Raw genomic sequence first — 22,195 nt, 5'->3', positions numbered from 1 at the left:
TGCTTCTGTAGGGGATGAGCAAGTGCAGTTCAGCTGAGCTGGGGGTGTGGCTGTGGCTTCCCCCCTCTTCCCCACCCCTCCCCCACCCCCAAGCTCCCAGGAACTAAGCAGAGGAAGGGCACACCTTACTCCCCAGGAGCCCAGCAGTGTAGCAGAATAAGCCACTCCCCCAGATTGGCAATAGATTCTATGCAACTATCACCCTGCAAAAAGTAAAAAGCCCTTTTATTCTTTTTAGACACATTTTCTGGGTAAATAGAAGAGGTAACAGTTCTGCTTTTATAAACAAAGAATTGATTCTGCCCAGACCCTTCTGATTGCACTGGCCCAAATTAAAATAACTCCCTGAGCAAATCTAGGGAATGTGATAATCAGATTTTCCCTAAACCTTCAAAGGAAGATAGAGAGGAAATCACACACCCAGCCCAAACCCAGGTATCAAACCAGCTAACACCTCAATGGGAGGGTCCCCATAAAGCCATCCTTTCTACCCCCACCACTATAACTGGAAGGGAGGAAATACATGGACTCCTGGCTCTTGCATTGAACTCTTCATCCCACCAGAAACAGATGGCACTTCTCCTGGGCTTGCCAAGGAAAGCAATGAAAATCCTGGTTCATAGCCCATGGTCTCAGTGCCTTAAAGGCCTACCAAATGCCTGAGGCTTCCAGAAAATTCATGTCCACTCCAGAACTAGCTGCAGCCTTTCACTTTTACCAAATATCCCCAGGCCCACTAATGTAAGTGCTTTGCTAAGGTTGGGTTGGTTACTCATGCACTGTTTAGAAATTGCACTGGGAACTGTTACCTCCAGAAAGGGAATGATTGTACATAGTGGTATCCTCAGGGGTGTAACCACCAAAACATAGTTACCAAAACAGTGAATGTTAAAAACTGTAAATGCCAAAACTGTAAAGATTATGGCCAAATTGTAAAGATAATTTTAATGTTTTGACTTAAAATCTAAAATAAGTGGTTGCTATGGGAAATTCCCAAATATGAAAATACTCAAGTCAGCTGGGATTTATGGAGATTTTTAATTAATATAAATGAAGGAATTAGGGGAAGGAGATGGAGAGAGAGAGAGAGAAATAGAGAGAGAGAGAGAGAGAGAGAGAGAGAGAGAGAGAGAGAGAGAGAGAGAGAGAGAGAGAGAGAACGAGAACACAAATGACCTAAGCCTGAGCCTAAGGGAGAGCAAGTCAGTCTTTATCACTCACCACAAGATCATCTCCAGGCAAGCTCCAGTCCTCACTTCAACTCCAAACTCCAACTACTCCAAATTCCAACTACTCCGAACTCCAACTAAACTCAATTTCAAACTCCCCTTCCTTTTAAAGAAATTTTCTCTTATGTCACCTCCCCTAAATTTTCACATCTACCAATCACAGTAGATGCTTTTTCTCAGGACTGCCCATTCTTAGTTCTCATCTTCTTTTGTTCTCGCCTTCTCTGGTTAAATTAAAACTACTGAGTACTTCACACCTCTTTTGTTAAGCTTGTTTTTTATAAGTTGCTTTACCTTTTAGCGATTAATTTAACCTTTATAGGTACTTAGCACCCTTTTTGTATTAGATCTAAAACTAGACCTAGCTTAAGGTTCTAGCTTTACTATAAGTATGAGTTGGGGACTTTCATTGTTCAATCAGGAGTTTATAACTTTATTTTCCCCTAAGGCACTGTCTGAGTAGGGTGGAGTAACTTTAAAAGTTCTCAATACATTCCTGATTAAGTACCTCCATTGTTAAAAATGGGGAATAGCTAGACCAAATCTTCTAAGGTACAGTCTGAGTAGTTTTAAGATTCACAGCGCCCATGCCCCAGCATGGAGTCAGGGGATGGGGCATGGCACCCAGTTGGGGGGGGCACTGGTATCCTGTCTGGGGGTGGGGGGGTATGGCACGGGGTCCCTAAAAAGCTACAAAAGGTTGTCACTGCTCTATAGTATCCATTACAAATTACCATCTAGATATCTGAATGAATATCAGTATAGTGTAAAGGAAATAGCATTGGAATTAAAAATATGTATTTCAGTCACTTACTATCAGGGTGATCTCAGTGTGATTTTACCTACTTGAGCCCTAATTGCCTTATCTGTGAAATGAGAGGGTCCTAAAAGATATTAGAAATGAAAATTCCTTGAAATCTTTGAGAGGTAACACACTGTAGGAGATCAAGTATCTCACTCTGAATCAGGAAGATCTGGTAAACAAACATTAAGCACCTAGGAGATATTAAGTATCTATTATGTGCTAGGAACCAGCAAAGAAATATAGCATTAAGTCTCTGCTCTCAAGATTACAATCTATTTTTTTTTTCATGTAAAGCATTTGTCTTTCACATACACAATCATAGGGGAAAAAAACTGAATCCCTTTTAATGAATATCCAGTCAAGCAAAATACATATTTTCCACACTGACCATCTCCAAAAATCTATTTTGTTTTGGATTTTGAATCCATCTTCTCTTGATCAGAAGGTGGGTAGCATGGAACAGTATTGGTTTTCATTGCATTGATCAGAATTATTAAGACTTTCAAAGTGGTTTGTCTTTTCAACATTGTTATTGTAAAAAAGTTTATTCTTTGTTCTATCTACTTAGATCCACATCAGTTCACACAAGTTGTGGTTTGTTTTTTTTTCAGGCTTCTCTGATTATGTCCATTTAATCATTTCTTATGGCACAATAAAATCCTATTACATCCATATACCATAATTTGTTCAGCCATTTTCTATTTGATGGAAATCAAAATTCTTTGCCTGACTTTAGATTCTGTCTATTAAACTCGTTGGCTCTGTGACCAAGAATAAGTAGTTTATTCTCTTACAGTCTCAGTTTTCTGGCAGTTAATAGGATTGTTGTGAGACCAAAAAGATGAAATGAATTTCAAGAACTTTGTAAGTGTAAGTTGTAATTTTCTGAGCTCCTTCATTGACTACTAGAAATAACACTTTCTTATCTAATATCACTTTTCATAAACATTTAAGCCCATACATTTGTATTTCTTTGTGTCCTTTTGTGATACAGAAGTGCAGAGGGACATTTCTGATTGTTGTAGCCACACCCAAGGATATTATATAGAATGTTTGCTTTTTTGCTCTAGGCTGAGAATCCCAATCTCCAATCTGGTTAGAGAAATTCTTTAACTTGGGGCTTAGGTTTTTAAGGCATTTATCTAGGACTGTATTTTGTTGGCTATGAGCTTCCAAAGACATAACTATAAAAGGAAATTGGGTTCTTCCATTCCTGAAAACTAAAAAGCTTTGTTGATCCTCTGGAAGATCTACTGTGGTTTGGAAGGGTGGGGGTGGGGAAGAATAAAAAGTAGTTGTGACTTCCAGTTTTATGTCCACTCTGACCTCCTAAACCTTGCTATATAGTGACCCCTAGTGTTAAATATTGAAGTCAGTTACATATGAAGTCAGAAGAAATGAGGTAATTACAAAAAAATTGAAAGCAAAGGTCAAGCAAGGTTCCATCTTCAAAATCAGAAACCAAAGTTGATAGTTTGATTTTGTTCCCCAGGAAACTTTTCCTTTCTAATATGCTACACACCAACAAGACAACCTCCTCCTTCCACATTTTCCTCATGGCCATGACACATAATCAAATATGTAGCATTCTGGTCCTCTGTAATAGTCTTCTTACAGCATCCTTGATCTCCTTATTACGTAGACTATAGATGAATGGGTTGAGGAAGGGTGTGAGTATGGAATAAACAACAGCCAGCGCTCGATCATAATCAAGTGAGTAGCTTTTCTTCAGTCTCACATACATGAAGAGGATACTCCCAAAAAAGATGAGGACCACAGTAAGGTGGGAAGCACAAGTGGAAAATGCTTTCCTCTTGCCCTCAGCTGAGGGTATTCTGAGAACAGTTCGAATAATCTGGACATAGGAGGTGAGGATCAATAAGAAAGTTGCCAGGATCTTGCAGGAGTTGATTATAAAGTCCACCATGACATTGATGGAAGTGTCTGTGCAAGCCAAACTTAATACTGGGGGAAAGTCACAAAAGATATGCTGAATGTGGTTGGGACCACAGAAGGGGAGCCGAGAAACAAGGGATATCTCAACTATTGGTCCTGCCAAGCCACCCAGCCAGCAACCTGCAGCCATCTTGGTACAGAGTGTTGGGGTCATAAGGGTAGGGTAATGGAGGGGCCTGCAGATGGCCAGATATCTATCATAAGCCATGGCTGTGAGGAGGTAGCACTCAGAAGCTCCCAGAGAGTGGAAGAAGTAGATCTGAAGGAGACAGCCAGAAAAGGAAATTGTCTTCTTTTTGCTGAGAAGGTTAGCAAGCATCTTGGGGATGGTGGCAGCTGTGTATCCAAGCTCAAGGAGGGAGAGGACACTTACAAATTGGTACATTGGTGTATGGAGCTTAGCATCCAATCTGACCACTAGAAAGATCAGTAAGTTTCCAAGGACAGTGACCAGGTAGATGAGAAGCAGTAAGAGAAAGAGGTAAGTCTGAACACCCTGGAGATGGGGAAAGCCCAAGATGATGAATTCTGTTACCTTGCTCCAGTTTCCAGTGTCCATTTTCTTCTGATCATAGCCCTAGATAGCACAGAGAAAGACAAAATGAGCTATAGCAATCTGGGTGTAAGGGAGAAGCTCCCAGTTTCCTTTCACTAATTTATCTTTTGCTAGTTCCTATTATTTTTCTAATTGTGTTATTTTATCCAACACAATAAAATTTGTGAGTGCAGGGACAGTTTTGATTTGTCTTTGAATTCCCAGAACCTAGTCTGATGCATGATAGGTACGATAATAAATGCTCATTAAATTGAATTAAATCCATATTCTCCTAATTTCTAAAATCTTTCTGAATCTAACTTTGCTTTCCCTCCTGCTCACACCAGCTTCCCATATCCTCCTTTGGTTTAGGTTGAGATGTACTCAGACAAGGGTTGAAGAGATTAACTCTGCTACTTTCTACATATGTGACATTATATGAGTCACAAAACCCTTCTGGTTCTCAGTTTCCTCAGGCACAAAATGAGAACATTGGACTGGCCAGTTTTCTCATGTCTCTTTTTTTTTTAGAATCTATAACTCAGAAAGATAGGATTGATTAATGAATACCTGTGCATTTTTACAATAGTGCAAGAACATCTTAAGGAAATATTGAGGTGTCTCAAATTATAAAATTTCATTCATCCTTAAAACCTTCAAAGAGTAAAACAAGTCACTAATGACCAGAAGTAATCTCATCTTCCAGGGTCCTTTAAGTTTAATTTCTAAGGTCTCCAAGGGGAGTTAAGAATTTTGGGAGTCCAGCACAGATCTAAACTAAAAATATCTGAAAGAGCCAAAGTAGTTTCAGAAAGGAAAGAATGTCAATATCTCAAAGTTTTGGCATCCTTGCCTCTTTTACAAACACAAGTTTGTGTAATCTCATACTGGTTCCAAATATGCAAGCTCTCAGACAAAGATCTTCCCTAAATATGATCTGAAACTCTTCCTGATGCTTATCTCCATCTTCAAAACAAATCCTATCTCTTCTTTCCCCCAATCCATTTCATTAGGACCCTGCTCTTTATTGTGATATATAGACAGCCAGTAAATCAGCCAGATTAATTTGTTTCTGTATTAATTAGTGAAGGCTTTAATTATATTAACACAAAAGTTTAGAATTTCCATATAGGCAAAAAAAAAGGAAAGTAAAAGGGGAAGGATTTTGTTTTGTTTTGTTTTTCTAACAAGTTCTCATATTGTGTCTTAAATCATACCATTTGGGAAAGTCTACTTTCTCTGACTTTTTCATGTCAGTTTTAAGGAAAAGAAAGATGCTGAGAAACAAAAGACTAAAAAATTAAAATATAAGACATTTTCTATAAAAAATAACTCACTTTGGAAACAGGCCAAAGAAAGCTATACTATGAATCACTTGCTACTGAGAAACCTTGATCAGAAAGAAACCTAGATTCCATATTTCAAGAAATCATGAATGAATATTTCACAAAGCTATTAAAAACAATGGGCAGAAGGGGCAGCTGGGTGGCTTAGAAGATTGAGAGCCAGACCTAGAGATGGGAGGTCCTAGGTTCAAATCAGGTCTCAGACACATCCTAACCCTGTGACCTTGGGCAAGTCACTTAACCCTCTTTGCTGAGGCTTTACCACTCTTCTGCCTTAGAACCAATACATAGATTCTAAGACAAAAAGATAAGGGTTTTTTTAAAAATAAAATAAAATCAGAGGAGAGAATAGCAATAGAAACAATTCATCTATCACTTTCTGAAAGAGTGAAAAATTCTGGGAGTGGCATAACCCAAATTCATAGTTTCCATAGTAAGAAAAAAATTCAAGTATAGAGGAATCATAATCAGCATCACATAAAAACTGACTGATACCATGTAAAACAGAAGAGAAATTGAAATAATTTACTCCAAAAAGAAAAAGTGTTTCAACAAAGATAGTTTCCCTGGGGGAAAAAAATAGAAGTATAATCTTAGGGATGTTGGAGTTGGGGGAGGAATATATCATTAATGCAATAGAAGGCTTCTAACAATCCTGATGAAAAAACCAAGACCAAGTATCAACTTTGAAATATAAATGCAAGAGTCAAGAGAAACATAGCAAGATAAGTGCATTTGACAATTAGAATTAGAATAGGATCAAATAGTGATGAAGGGTTTACGTTCTAATAAAGAGAAAAGAAATGAGTATCCTTTCAGAAATCGAATGTTTTAAGGGGTCATAGAGGGAGTAAATACAACAGAGGTCCTAGGAGTATAATTTTTTCTTCATATTTTCATGTTCTTAAAAAATAAAGAAAAAGGAGAGAAAAATAAATATCTAAGAAAAAGAAGAGAATAAGCTCACATTACTGGGAATACATGAGAAGAAGACTATACAAACTCAGAGGAAAGGATTAGGGAATCAGGCTACATTTGGACCTTAATTTCATCTAAACAGGACAAAGAGGACTGAATAAAACACAAACACAAACACACACACAAACACACACACACACGCACACAAAGACTTTCATGTAGAAATATATTAAACTTCACAGAGAAACAGGTGGGAATGGGAGCTTTAAGGGGACACAAATTCCTGAGTCAACAGTAAGACTGAAGTTAAAAAAATTTAATTTGGCCTTGACTACATTAAAAGGCATAGTTTCTTGAAAAGAAAGAGACATGTACTCTGCTTTACTCAGACTACATCTGGAGCATTGTGTTCAGTCCAGTTCTTGGTGCCACACTTTAGGAAGGACATTGATAAGCTAAAGAGTATTCAGAAAAGGGCAACTGGGAAGGACAAGAAATTGTAAGTAAATGACTAGCTAGTCAACTGCTTAACCTGGTCCTTAGTCACTACAGCAACAAAAATCGTGAAAGTTCTTAACTCCACACATGAGAATTGGTTAAGCAACTGGGAATGTTTAGCCTGGAGAAAAGCCTGGGAAGGGTGGAATATCATAGTTGTCTTCAAATATTTCATTTGAAAAACTCATGTGGAGGAGTGATTGAACTTCTGCTAGTTTCCAGATGTCACAATTCAAAGGAAAGGGTAAAAGTTGCACAGAGTAAAAATTAATCTTAATTGCAGAGAAACAAAATTTCTTAATAATTAGCTATAGAAAAGTTAATAGGTTGCCTTGGGAGGTGGTTGGGCTTCTCCTTCCTCAGAGATCTTCAAGAAGAGGCCAACTGGCCACTTCTCACATATTTTGAAGATGGAATTCTTTTTCCAGGTACAAGTTGGATTAGATATCTGTTAAAGTTCCTGAAAAACCTAAAATTCTATAATTCTGAAATATAGGCTATATAGCCTTGAAAAATAGTGGCTCATGACCAAAAAAAGAATATCTACCACTACAGAAGAAACAGAAAGAATCTGAATGCAAATTGAAACATACCATGCTTCCAAATTTTAATTCCTGAATGGATTTTCTCAAGTGTAAGCAATATGTATCTTTTTTTACCCAATGAAAAGGAAAAGGGAAATATGTATTTTATGATAATATGTGCACAATCTATATCATATTACCTGCCTTCTCGGGGAAGTGGTAAGGGTAGGATGGAGGGAAAAGAGAATAAGGCATAGATTCTTGGACATAGCTAACTTGAGAACTTGTCTGTCTTGTATATGTATATTTATCACAATTATATATTTATAATAAACCACATGTATCATATTGTTATTGTTATATATTGCATTATATAAAAACACATAAATAAATTGTGACAAAATATATAATAAAAATTTTAGCTTTTCTTTCATTCAGTATCTTTAAGCAACTACTCTTTGGGATCTTGTAGAAAGCTTTCTTGTCCGGTTGTGTTTTGGATTTGATCAGCTCAGAGAGTCTTTGATTCAGGGACTAATGTAAAAAGAATTCAAACTTCTCTCCTTATTTCTAGTTCCATCTCTTTCCAGCTCATCATATATAGGCTGCCTCTATATTCTTCCTAATGTACAATGCTTGTAATTATTCATTTGCTCAAAAGCCATCTATAAATTCTCAATTCACACAGTGATATCCCTGACTCCCATAAACATAGCATCTCCAACTTGGAAGGGGCCTTACAGGTCATCTAGTGTAATTTGTCCCTGGTCAGGAATTTCCATCTTCAGCATTTCTGATGAGAAATTAGAAAACCTCCTCTTGTTGGTGGCTAGTCATAGGGAACCAATCTATTATCTCTTCTTCTTTATATAGAGCCCAAATCTCTGTCTCTGTCTCTGTCTCTGTCTCTGTCTATATGTCTGTCTCTGTGTGTGTGTGTCTCTCTCTGTCCCTCTATCTCTCTGTCTGTCTCTGTCTGTCTGACTCTGTCTGTCTGTCTGTCTGTCTCTCTCTATCCCTCCCCCCCCCTTATTTGAGCCCAAAACCAATGGCTTGGTATTCAAGACTCCAATCCACCTTCCTAGTCTTAATTCCCATAAGGACCTTCCCACTCCAGGCAAACTGTTTTACCCTCTATTTCTTTAAATACTCTTTTGCCTTTTGTTTCTGTATTTCTTCATCAGTCTCTGCCTTCTCCGATACAAGGTCAGTAACAGTTTATTAGGTGTAAGTAGGTGGTACAATGTATACAGTGCCAAGCCTGTTGTCAGGAAGATCTGAGTTCAAATCTGGCCTCAGTCACTTGCTAGCCCTGTGATCATTGGTAAATTGCTTAATCCTATTTGCCTCAGTTTCTTCATCTGTGATATGAGTTGAAAAAGGAAATCACAAACCACTAGTATCTTTGCTAAGAAAACCACAAGGAGTCATGAGCAGTCAGAAATGACTGATCAACGATTTATTAACGCCAGCCAAAACATCATCACATTTCCTCTCTAACTTCTGAACCTACCTTCTCCTACAGGAATTCCTATATAAATTGTCTTCTATTTCAACTCAACAAGAATTTGTCAAACAATTTCATCACCACAGATACCATAAATATTTGATAATGAAATCATAGACTGGTAGGGCTGGAAGGAGCCTGAAAGATCACATCTAATCCAATTGATTTGTCAGATAAGGAAAGTGAAGCAACAGAGAGAGAAACTAGCTAGGTCAAAATCAGGCAGTACCAGTGACAAGGACAGAATCCAGGGTTCCTAGCATCCAGCCTACTAAGCTTTCTATATAATAATAACTCACTACTATATAGTTTTATGGTTTTTAAAAGACTTTTTTCTGACCATCATGCATTATTCCCACTTACAGATGAGGAAACTAAGGGATAGATAAAGTGTTGTACCCACAGTCACATCTCTAATAAATGGAATAGCTAGGACTCAGGCCTCCTAACACAAAGTCCAGAGATTGGGAGGCTGGTTGCTCTAATACACCCTGCCACCCATCATTTGTCACACACAACCATAATTATTTGAGATAATATTTCTCTGGGAATGGACCCATGCCTAATATCCTGGTCCCCATCAGAATAGTAGGGCTTCTTTTCTTTGTATAGCTTTCTACTAATACCCAGGTCATAGAGATCAATAGTGGAGGATTAATAGGGATTTAATAAAAACAAAAGGACAAGAGAATGGAAGTGAATGACTGACTAGCCCACTGCTTACCCCAGACCTCAGTAGAGGGCTGCACTCAGAGACCGGGAAGTGGAAGACCAGCTGTAGAAGACTAGACTTGGTTGATAACTCCTTTCTTACTCAGCACTCCCTGCATCTCAGTTCCAGCATCACATCCAGCCCTTTGGCAACATGAAATGTTTAAGATCACTACTGCAAAGGTCACTAGAGCATTAGAGTATGGAGGGAGAAGGACAAGAGTGGTGGAAGTTGGAGGATAAACTCTCCCAAGAATCTATCTTATCTACAGAGGGCCCTTAAAAAGGTAGAAAGTTCCCCCAGGGATCCCACAATCATAACTCCTGGAGTTTCAGTTATTTTTCCCCCAGGAGGAGCAGAAGGAAAATGGAGTAGGGAATGCTCATTAGCATCAGGGACTCTGTAAATTTCTGGCAAGGATCTTCTTTTTTTAATTTATGCTTTTAACTTTATTTTATTCCAATGACAAATTTGCACATAAGTCTTCCAAAGTTATATGATTCATATTGTCTCCTTACCCTCCTCCCTCCCCACTCTCAGAGTTGACAAGTTATTACACCAAGTTATACATGTATTATCTATCACTCAAAACATATTTCCATATTATTCATTTTTGTTAGAGAATAATCTTATAAAATCAAAACTCCAAATCATATACCCAAATAAAGAAGTGATAAGTCATATGTTTTCATCTTCATTTCTACTCCTGAATAGCATTCTTTACCATAAGTCCCTCATAATTTTCTTGGATCCTTGTATTTCTGTTAGTAGCAAAGTCTATCATATTTGATTATCCCACAATATTTCAGTTACAGTATATAATGTTCTCCTGGTTCTGCTTATTTCACTCTTCATCAATTCATGTAGGCCTTTGCAGTTCGTTCTGAAATCATCCTGTTCATCATGCCTTATAAGACAATAATATTTAATCACTGTCATATACTACATTTTATTCAGCCATTCCCCAATTGAAAGTCCTCCCTTTAGTTTCCAATTCTTTGCCACCACAAAAAATGCAGTTATAAATGTTTTTGGACAAATGGATCCTTTCCCATGTTTTAATCTCTTTGGGCTACAGACCTAATAATGGTATTACTAGATCAAAAGGTATGTATTCTTTTAAAGGCTTTTAGGCGTAACTCCAAAGTCTTTTAGAATGTCTAGATCAATTTACTTCACCAGTAATATATGTGTCCCAATTTTGCTACATCCCCTCCAACTTTAATGTTTTCCTCCACAGTTATATTAGCTGAATTGCTAGGTGTGAGGTTGAACCACAGAGTTGTTTTAATTTGCATTTCTCTAATCAAAAGGGATTTAGAACATTTTTTCAACCATTATTGATAGCTTTGATTTCTTCATCTGAAAACTTCCTATTCATATGCTGTAAAGGATAATTTTAGCATTGTGACCTAAACTATATTAATTATTAGGTCGCCATGGATATCCCAAATAAAAAAATACCTAAGTCAGCTGGAAATTTATGGTGATTTAATTAATATAGTGGAAAGAAATTAAAAAGGGAGAACAAAAGGGTGTAGGATTTCTCCCTCCTGGCTACTGCCAGGGGGAAGATTAGAGGCTCTAGGAAGGTAAGGTTTTGGAGAGTAAAGGAAGAAGGAATCAGCCTGAACTCCAAGAGGGCTCAGCCAAGATGCCTGAACCTGAATTAGCCTAAGGGCAAACTCACTGCCAAAACCCAGACAAATAGCTGCCGACACACCAAGATGTCGGAATGCTTAGCACGCTGCCAGCCAGAACTGCCTCTCTGGGGAAAGAGGCGGAAGAGAGAAAGTGACATGCCCTATATAGACAGTTTTACATCACTTTCCTGTGTCTCATCTGTACCAATGTTAGCTTAGCTTGACCTAGGATAGCCCAGGGGTCTGTCCACTGTTTCTGCACATGTCAGTTGAAGACCATCTTCTTAGATAATTAATCCTTGAGAATGGGTGCAGACCTTATTAAACTAAGTAGGGTGGAGCAATGTAGAGTTCCCAAGATCTGATTCTTTTAGACCAAGTATCTCCATTGTTACAAATCAGGAAATAGCTAAATCAAATCTTCTAAAGTATGATGGAGTAGTTTTAAAATTCACAATCCCCCCCGATGATCATTGGGAGACTAGTCTCCCCATTGATCATTTAACATAATCATCTTGTAGTCCAAAAGCACTTCTAACTACAGATGTCTACAATATTCAGTTTCTAAGAGGAATTACAATAGTTAGGGAGGAATAGAAAATAAAGAAAGCAAAATCAACATTTTGCTAAGCGCATTGACAAAAAGCCAAATAAGGGGCAGTCCCCTTTGGCATAAAAGTGTACATGTACATTAAATGTTCAATCAAACTTCAGTTCAATCAACCACACCCAAAGTTCATTCTTGATCTTCTTGATGTAGTGTAGGTTTTCTGGCATCTTTCTGCAATAGTTCATTTTCTGTATTTAGAGTTATCAAGCTTCTTCCTTGAAGATCTTTCTCGAACAAAAAAAAAAAATTCAAAATCTTGAATTTTTATTAAAATATAATCCTCCCTAAATTGGGTGTTAAAAACATCCAGTTCAGCTCAGGATGCATAGTTGAGTTATGGGGGTATATGAGGCAATTATTAAAAGAATTGAAAAAAAATAAAGAAAAAATGGAAGAATGTTAAACTTTTGGGTAAAAGAAAAAAATTCAAAATCAGATCAAAATACCAAAACTATGTATATAAAATGTTGAGTAAGCAATAATAAATCCATAATAGGCCCTTACACAGGTCTAATTTAAAGTGATTTCTATTCCACGAGTCTGTAGGATAGAATGCAGTAATATTTCACTTACCCATTTGCAGCCAAGATTACAGGAAGTTGCCATACTATAAGAAGAAAAGGAACTAGAATTTTATCTTGATAGGGAAATGTCATTCCCTCATCTGATTTTTCCTTCATTCTCAGGGATAGAGGGAGTCAGGATGATAGCCAAACTTTGGTACTTGTCTGTAAGTATTTTCACAAAGAGTGTGGATACAAGGAAGGCCTATATCTTAACATATGTCAAGCGTCACAACCTCAAGTCTCACACTAGCTTCAAGTCCTTTGTATTAGCTTAGAAGTACATCAATCCTACCTGGATTTCTTTCTTTCTTTCTTTCTTTCTTTCTTTCTTTCTTTCTTTCTTTCTTTCTTTCTTTCTTTCTTTCTTTCTTTCTTTCTTTCTTTCTTTCTTTCTTTCTTTCTTTCTTTCTTTCTTTCTTTCTTTCTTTCCTTCTTTCTCTTTCTTTCTTTCTTTCTTTCTTTCTTTTTTTTTTGACCTGCATGCTCTTTTGGCACTATTCAGGTTAAGTCTGTGCTTCTTTTTGACCCTGTTTCCTAGAATCAGACAAAAATATTAATCATAGTCCCATAACAATTATCAATAAATGGCATGTTCCCATAGTTTAAAGCCTGTTTGGGTATGCATTAATATTATAGCAAGTATATATACATATATTTAAAACTTATATTATTGTAGAATAAAATTAATATTGATTGTATATGCCTTAAGTACAAGAAATGAGAAAAGGGGAAAAAATCAAATATTCTAATCAAAATAAAAGGAAAGCAATAATAAAAATAAGGGGGGGATCAGGAATTCAATGTATTCCTGAAAATCGCTTTGACCATTTATCAATTGGGGAGTAATTTGGTTTCTTATAAATTTGATCAGTAAGGTTATTCTTCTTCATAATTAATTAACAACACAATCTTGAGTTGAGTGGGGTTGGGAAGGAACCCTCTGCATCTCCCAAACCTTCAAAACAGGTAATGGTCCAATACATACATCCAAAGCTCTTGCTAATTTCAAATTAATCTAAAATTTAAAAAAAAAAGACAAAAGGTCAATTGGAAAAGTATTATTATTAATCGTTGGTAGTTCCAGCCCTCTTTGGGGGGCAAGGCTCTATTTGTGTTTTTCCCCCCAGGTACTCCCATACACATTTGGATTCCAGAAGGATTCACCCATTCCTGCCATGACTCCCATCCCAACAACAAGCCTGGGAGAATGCTAATACAGAGACTGTGCTAAAACAAGATATTCTACCAACTTGGGGACAAATTGGAACACTTGCAGACCAAGCAAAACAAAGAATGGTCAAGTAACAATTTATACCTCCTGATTGCACTGCCACCTTAATTCTTGCCATGCTAGCCATTTGATCTGCACTCCCTGGTATTTCTGCCATTGAAAGTCCCTTATCTCCTGTTACTCATTTTTCTTTGCGGAAATTCATTGCTTCTCTCTCCCCCTGCTGTATTACTACACTCTAGTGACAAGAAAAGTTCCAAACCCATTCAAGCTTATGCATTGATTGTACAATATGTCTCCCCCACAACTTATAGAAATTCTCGGCATGTCTTTCAACAAATTGTCTTAATCCCTCCATTCCTGCTATCACTGTATTTGTTGTTAAATAACCACCCATTATCATGCTTCCTGTTAATATGACTATTGACTGGTATGATGGTCCAGGCATTTATGCCCTACAATTAATTTCCAACAGTTTAAACCATCCTAAACCCCTTCATTGCACCCCTTATTTTGGACATCACTGAACTCATTGCATCACTAGCAACCTTTCCTACAAAGAGTCCACATTACATAGCCAACTCATGGATATCAGTCACTCTGACACCTTCCTTTATTCAGCCTCATCCATTGCTAATTCATTTTATGACAGCATCTCCTCCCTTATCTCCAACAGTGATTTGACCTATACCTTTATTATTTGTGGATTTGCTCTAGTCTTATTTTTTCTTATTTTTTTTGCTTTCCAGTCCTCATCTGATACCTCGGGTCCACCATTTGGCAAGTCCAAATCAAATTGAAGTCTCTTCAGCTCAAAAATAAAAAGAAAGGGGGATATGCTGGGGGCCATCAGACCACGATGCCTTGACAGAGTCACGCTTGGTAGCTGAGGAGACCACAGAGTAGTCCTTGGCAAGATGTGACAGCCCACTCTATTCCCCTTGCATAACTTCTTTCATCATTGCCTCTTACCTATGAATTGACATGATTATTATTCCCCTGAGTCTCAAAAGAAATAATGCAAGAGCAAAACACATGCACCCTTTTCCCCAAAAACATCACCAAAAGATCAGACCCTCAAACTCAATCCTAAAAGACTATCATAGGTTAACTTTTACTTAGGTACATAATTCCCAGAACAACTGCAGCTATAGGCCACGCCCAAAACTTTCTCATGAAGCCAGCACATAAATCAATCATAGAGTCCCATGCAATATGTACAGGTACAGTACAGGTACACTAAGCTTCAATATGCCTCAGTGACTCAATTACACAAATCAGTAACTCAAACTCTCTAGTAAGCCACCTGTGATAAAATCATTTATCTTATATTCTGTCTGTAATCACAAAACAAAAATATAGGATGTTAATCAAGTCATTTGTTAAAAGTTAATGTATCACTTTTCCAATTATCTCTCTTTGATTTTGTGTATCTATATGCCAAGAATATGGATATAAAGTAAATCCCAAGCCTGGGAATGTCGGAGCAGCTGTTAGATGCAAAGTAATCCCATGGCTGTTATGATTAAGCTGTCTTCCATTTGTTATTTTTGTTGACTGATCATTCACCACTAGTCGGGATACCCTAGAGTGGCGGGCAAGGGTGGACTTTGCCCATGACATTGCTTGATAAAGATAATGTAATAACTTTGGAAACAAAGAGATCTGGATCCTCCCTCAAGTAAAAACAATATAACAATATAATTCTTTATTAATTGTAATTACCCTCTTTCTTTCTTCAAAGTTTGATTAAGTCACCTCCTTTTTGGAAAAAAAAATCTCTACTCCAACCTATACCTGAGGAAGATCTTTTCCTACTCAAATATCCCATAGAATTTTACATAGCTCTATTTTTGGACTTATCTTCACTCTCTCTTTTATAATATATGCACAGAAAACTAATCAACTTGATATGTTATGGGAAGCAAATCTTCTTGTTCAATCTGAGACTAAACCATTAATACATCATTGATACGACTGAATGTATCTCCTGTAGTAAGGGGATTTAGCAAGACATACTGACAGCATGAGATGCTACAGGCCAGAATTCCACAGAGCAAGGACTGGGTCAACATTCCAAGGCACTGAGGAGGAGAGAGGCAGTTGGGGATGGAAGTGGACTCTCTCTGGGAAGAAGACAGAGAGGGTTTGGAGGTGTCTCTCTGAAGGGAAAAGGTTTTGGAGCTACCAGGAAATTGTACCATCTTGAAGGAGTGGTTGAGTGGGTGATTATCCCACACTGATGGACAGTGTGAGTGTATTAATCCTCATTCCCTCCTGAATCCTGTGAGGACTCTGCATCCTGAGACTGCTTGACCCAAAAGGAGGACTCTGGTGTTGTGAGAATCTTGGGCCCTCTAGACTTTACAAATCCCTCTCTGACTTTAATTTCTCATTTAATTAGATTGTTTAGGATAATTTAAGAAGTTTAGGTTATAATATCTGTGGTGGGGTTAGAAGTTAGTCCTCCTTTGATTCCCTCCATTTTCCCCTTTATCTAAATAAACCTATTATTTTATATACTTATAGTTAGTTAGATCCCTTCTTTTACCCCTCACATAACACTCCTAGGTCTCAGTAGTTGCCAATCAATCATAAGGATCAACAATTAAATCTCAGTGTACTGAGGAGTATTTGATAGGTTCAGACTGGTAGATTGGAATACCTCTACTTTATTATTTTAGTCTTCAAGAAGAGTATTGGTTTGTAGAATGCTGGAGAATAGCTGAAGAGAGAATGACAATGAAACTCTAAAGCAGAACCTGGTATGTGGGGGAGGGGATGAGAAAGCTCATATATCCACAAAAATTCCTTCTCTTGAGTGTCTGATGTTAGTCTTGAATGAACTGCGTCCGAGGGATATTATTTGCATGTGACTTTGCCCATACAGGCCTAAAAGAGGCTAAAGCCAACAATTTGGGGATCTTTCGAGTACCTGATCACAGGTAAGTATGAGGACAAATACCCTAGACTCTTAGACAGATGAGAAGGGATTTCCTGGAAAATGTTGAATTCCTAGGGATTTCTGGCATCCAGTCTTTGGGAGAAGTTATGAGGAATATGCAGTTAGTAGCAGCTTTTTGGAGAGAAGAGGACCAAGCATTTGGTAGAGGAAATGGAGGAACATCAAAGGCCCAAGCTGTGATATTGATTAAGTAAACTACAACTTTATCTTTCATTTCTAAAATATTAATTTTTAACAGTATAAGTCTAATTGTAAGGGTACCACCTTGAAAGTAATGCCAAGTTCATCTCTCTAGGGGAGAATTTAAGATTTTAAGGTGGTATAATAAGGTTAGAGGCCCATATAACCCACTGGAAGTTAAAGTATATCACCCTGGATTGTGAAAATATCTCTCTCTATCAATACCAAGTTTAGCTGATGATGTACTGGATAAAGCCCTGGGACTTTAATTTAGAGGACCTGAATTCTGTCCTCAGATACTTTCTGGCTGTCTGGTCCTGGACAAGTAACTTAACCTCTATCTGCTTCAGATTCCTGAACTAAAAAATGAAAGTAATATTAGAACCTACTTTCTTTTTTTTGTAATTTTGTAATTTAACATTTTTTCCTAGATACATGTAGTAATTTTAACATATATTTTCGGAAATTATGGAATCCAAATTGTCTCTCTCTGCATCTTCCCTGTATGATAAGCAACTTAATCTGGTTTATATATTTATGATCATGCAAAATATACTTCCATATTGGTCATATTATGAAAGAATATTCATAAAATTAAAACCCCAAAATAAAAACATCATTAAATAAAATAAAGCAAAAAAGAAATTTGCTTCAATCCTCATCCAGACTTCATCAGTTCTTCCTCTTGAGATAGATAACATTTTTTGTCATAAGTCCTCCAGAATTGCTTTCAATCATTATATTAGTCAGAATAGCTGTCTCTCACAGTTGATCATCATACAATATTGCTATTACTACATAACAATGTTTTCCTCATTCTGCTCACTTCACAATGCATCAGTTGATGTACGTCTTTCAAGGTTTTGCTGAAATCATCTTGCTCATTATTTCTTATAGCACAATAGTATTCCAAACCAATCATATCCAAAATTTGTTCTGCCACTCTTCAATTTATGGACATGCATTCAGTTCCCAATCCTGCTATAAAAAGAGAGTAACATCTAATTTCAAAGGTTATTGTGATGAGCAATATGTAGGAAGATAATATTTGTAAAGTGCCAGTATCTAGAACATATTAGACATTTTATAAATGTTTATTCCCTCCATCCCTTTCTTCATTTCCAAGGAGAGTCCATAATATTCAGGCTAGAATCCTAAATAGATTACTAGAGAGAAAGAGTCTCACTCTAGAAATCCTAGGTTTCTTTTGCTTCAAGTGGAAGTCTATACAATTACCATGAATGGTTTCCTAAGAGTCCATCTTGCAACTTTTTCTCTTATGCATCCATACAAGTTATTCTTAATCTTTTTCATGTCATGGACCCTCTTGGTAGTCTAATGAAGCCTGTGGACCCCTCATAGGAATGTTTCCACTAATGCTAGAGCTTTTTCCTCTACTGATTGTCTCTAATTTAACCTATATGAAAGTAAAATATTCTACATACACATAAACATAAATATATAGCAAGGAATTCATTATCTACAAAATCCTGTGGCTCCTAAAATTGCCCTCAAATGTTTCTTAGTGGAGGGTGCACTCAATTTTTCAATATCTTCAATGTGCTTAGAAGAAATAGACCAGCAGTTAAAATGAATCCTAAATATTCCATTTTGGGGAGACACCACTGAACCTTTGCCTTTGAGACCTTATGGCCTCTTTTATGTAGCTCTAAAAGAAGATATATACTATCTTCTTGGCATGCTGTGGCATTTGGTGGGGCCAAGAGCAAATCATCCACATAGTGAATTAAGAAGCTATTCTTAAATTTAATATTATCTGTATCTTGACTCAAAATTTATGAGAACAAGACTGTCCACAAACTCTTGTGGTAGTTGGCACCAGGTCCATTGAGAACCTTTCCAGGTGAAAGCAAATATATTCCCGGAATTCTCAATAAATAGTACTGAGAAAATTGCTGAGAACAAGTATACTACAGTAAAGTATGTGACTGTGCTAGGTATAGAGGAGATAATTGTGTTTGGGTTTGGAACTACAGGATGTCTTTTTATGACATGGTTATTTATAGCCCTTAAATCTTATACAAATCTATGTACATATTTTCCATTTGGGCCTAATTTTGGCTTTTTAACAGGTAAAATAGGTGTATTATGTTCAGATTTGCATGGAATTATTATACCTTCCTCAATTAACAAATTTATTACTGGGGTAATTCCATCAATTACCTCTTTTGATAGGGGGTACTGAGGAATGGAAGGAGGAGGCCAACTTTCATTTTAATGTGTACAGGAACACCTGATTTAAGTAGGCCTACATCAGAAGAAGATATGGGCCAGAGAGATTCAGGTATATCAGTTGTTATTTCAGAGGTGTGAGGCTCTTTTACCTCCTGTCTCTTTTGAGAGAGGTACAGGAAGCAAATTTAAAGATTTGTCAGGTAATTCTAGTGTCATAGTGCCATCTCAAGCACATGTTATTATGACTCTAAATTTACATAATAGGTCTCTTACCAGAAAATTTACAGGAGAACCAGGCATCAAAAGAAAAGAATGTTCTACTGATAAGGATCCCACAGACACCTTTCTAGGGAAAGTTTGGGGACCTTTTGAGGCATTTCTAATAAACCTACTGTATTTAGAGAGCCAATAGAATTTCATTCTTCATCTGATTTACTCACCAAAACTGATCTGGAAGCTCTAGTATCTAAGAGGCAATCATAATATATGTTCCCAACTTTTAAGGTAACATGAGGTTCATTACTTGGGGGGGGGGGATAATTGCCATTAAAACATCGAGGTCTGGGAAATCAAAGGTTTCCTTCTTTGATTTCAGGGCCTTTGCCCCCCAATCACACCTTCATAAACATCCTTGGGTGTTCCTCTGGTATCCCCCACACTGAGGGGGAATTTCACTCTGAGAATAGCATGGATGAGCCCTATTTCGAGTATATTGTTGGAGTCTTGATTTGACTCATTTGAATTATTATCTCTGTAGTTGTTTTTGTTTATTATTGTGGTTATTATTATATCTATAATTATCATTATTTTTGAAATTACTATTATTCCTAAAATCCATGTTATTGAATATTTGATTCCAGTTTCTGCAGTTTTAAATTTAAGTGGCCTTTTTTCCTCATAAATAACACTTTGGTGGTTTTTTGTGGATTTATTCTTACAAAGGGACTATGGCCATTGCTCAATTTGCTTTTTCAAGTTTTTCTTTTAAAATTTTATTTTCTTCCTTTAATTATGCTACTGATTCAATATCATCTCCATCTTTCCTCTGGTGGCCATTAAATACATATACGGCTACACTCCTCAATTCCTCAAGGTCCATACTAGACCAGTTCAGGAAGTTGGTTTTAAAACAACCTTTTACCACTTTACAATAGTTTTGTTGTTGTTGTTGTTTTTACAAACTGCCTTCTAATCTGCCTGACATTCAGCATCCATACGGACCTATGGTTTTGCCATGGAAAAGGGTTTGTGCAAATAGGCTATGGGCTTTTACAATGGTATTTTCTCCAGTCCTGTCATATGGGGAGGTATAAATAAAGACAGTAAATCAGTGCAAATAAAAACACTATAACATATCATATAACTAATAGCCAAAACAAAATAACTTAAAGTGACATGGTGTAACAGATATATTAGATTAGATCAATGTGTGAACTTAACAAATAAAATTAAATCTCAAATAATCAGAAAATAATATATATATATGTAATATGTATGTATTTCTTTATATATAGATGTTTGTACACTGTTTCCCCCATTGAACTATAGACTCCTTAAGAGTAGGAAATGTCTTTTGCCTTCCCTTGTATTTCCACCACTTAGCTCAGTACCTGGGACATAGTAGGTTATTAATAAATGCTTATTGACTAGACAAAATGCATAAACTAAAATACATCAGACTACCAAGGAAGCAAATTGTACTGAAATAAAAATATAAATGTTTATAAAACCATACAACTCTACATATCCAAGATTAAGAACACTTACCCTATATCTGAAACAGAACAGTGACCTTCACACTTATTTACATGTTTCCAAGTGGAGCTGGGGAAAATCAGAAAATCATCCTTACTTGATCTACTACAATTTTATTCTATGCAATCTCAATGGGCTCTCACTGAACCACTTACTACAGCTGTTCTTCTAAACTTTTTCTTTCCTCCTTAAGCCTTGTACAGCTTCCCCTTCTCCCACTCATAGGCAAGATCTGTGCATCATATATCACTGGAAAAATTAGACCATTAACTAAAAGTTTCTTCTTTTCCCTTTCTCTTCAAGTCATATCATCCAAATGCTCTATGCCACTAAATGTACTTTCACCCCTGTCTCTCTTTTCTTGTTGAGGGAAAACCACTCTACATGCACTAGGAATCCCATCCTGTCTTCTCCAATAGATTTCCCTCTCCATCATCCTCACTCTTATATATCTTCAATCTCTCTCTGTCTTTTTGCCATTTTCTTACTATAAACAGTATGTCCATGTCTCTCCTATTCTCAAAAAATCCTTCATTAGAACTATCTATCCTTGCTATCTATGGTCCCACATTTTTCTTTCCTTAAGAAATTTTCTTCAATAGGTACCTCCATTTCTTTTCCTCTAACAATATTTAACTCTTCAGTCTGACTATTGACTTCATTCAAGTGAAACTTTCTCCAGAATTATAAACAATGTCTTAATTGACTAATTTAATGACTCTTTCTCAATCTTTATCCTTCTTGACTTCTCTGCAACCTTTGCTAATCAACTTTTTCTCCTTAATACTCTTCTCTCTAGGCTTTTATGACATCATTCTTTTTTCTTTATCCTTTTACCTACCTGGCTACTCTTTCTCAGATCCCTTTGCTGGATCTTTATTCACTCCCTAACTGCTCATATTCCATCATGTTTTTTCATAAACCCTCTTCTCTTCACCCTCTATACTGTTTCACTTGATGAACTCATCAGCTCCATAAATTAAATGGTCATCTCTATGCTAATAATTATTTTTATGCTA

The 22,195-nt window shown here is 36.8% G+C and overlaps 1 protein-coding gene across 1 annotated transcript; it reads right to left on the bottom strand.

Moving 5' to 3' along the window:
- Window positions 1-3,594: 3,594 nt before the first annotated feature.
- On the bottom strand, window positions 3,595-4,549 carry LOC100616874 (olfactory receptor 6N1). The gene has a single exon (XM_003340152.2). It carries the CDS (start codon window positions 4,547-4,549, stop codon window positions 3,608-3,610), a length of 942 nt encoding a protein of 313 aa, XP_003340200.2. The 3' UTR covers window positions 3,595-3,607.
- Window positions 4,550-22,195: the final 17,646 nt, after the last annotated feature.

The sequence above is a fragment of the Monodelphis domestica genome, chromosome 2, assembly GCF_027887165.1.
Source record: "Monodelphis domestica isolate mMonDom1 chromosome 2, mMonDom1.pri, whole genome shotgun sequence".
Lineage (NCBI taxonomy): Eukaryota > Metazoa > Chordata > Mammalia > Didelphimorphia > Didelphidae > Monodelphis > Monodelphis domestica.
This window is presented reverse-complemented; position numbering and strand designations above follow the sequence as displayed.

Bases quoted from the DNA above. Each gene is read 5' to 3' on its own strand.
- LOC100616874 (XM_003340152.2), bottom strand. From the start codon at position 4,549: ATGGACACTGGAAACTGGAGCAAGGTAACAGAATTCATCATCTTGGGC.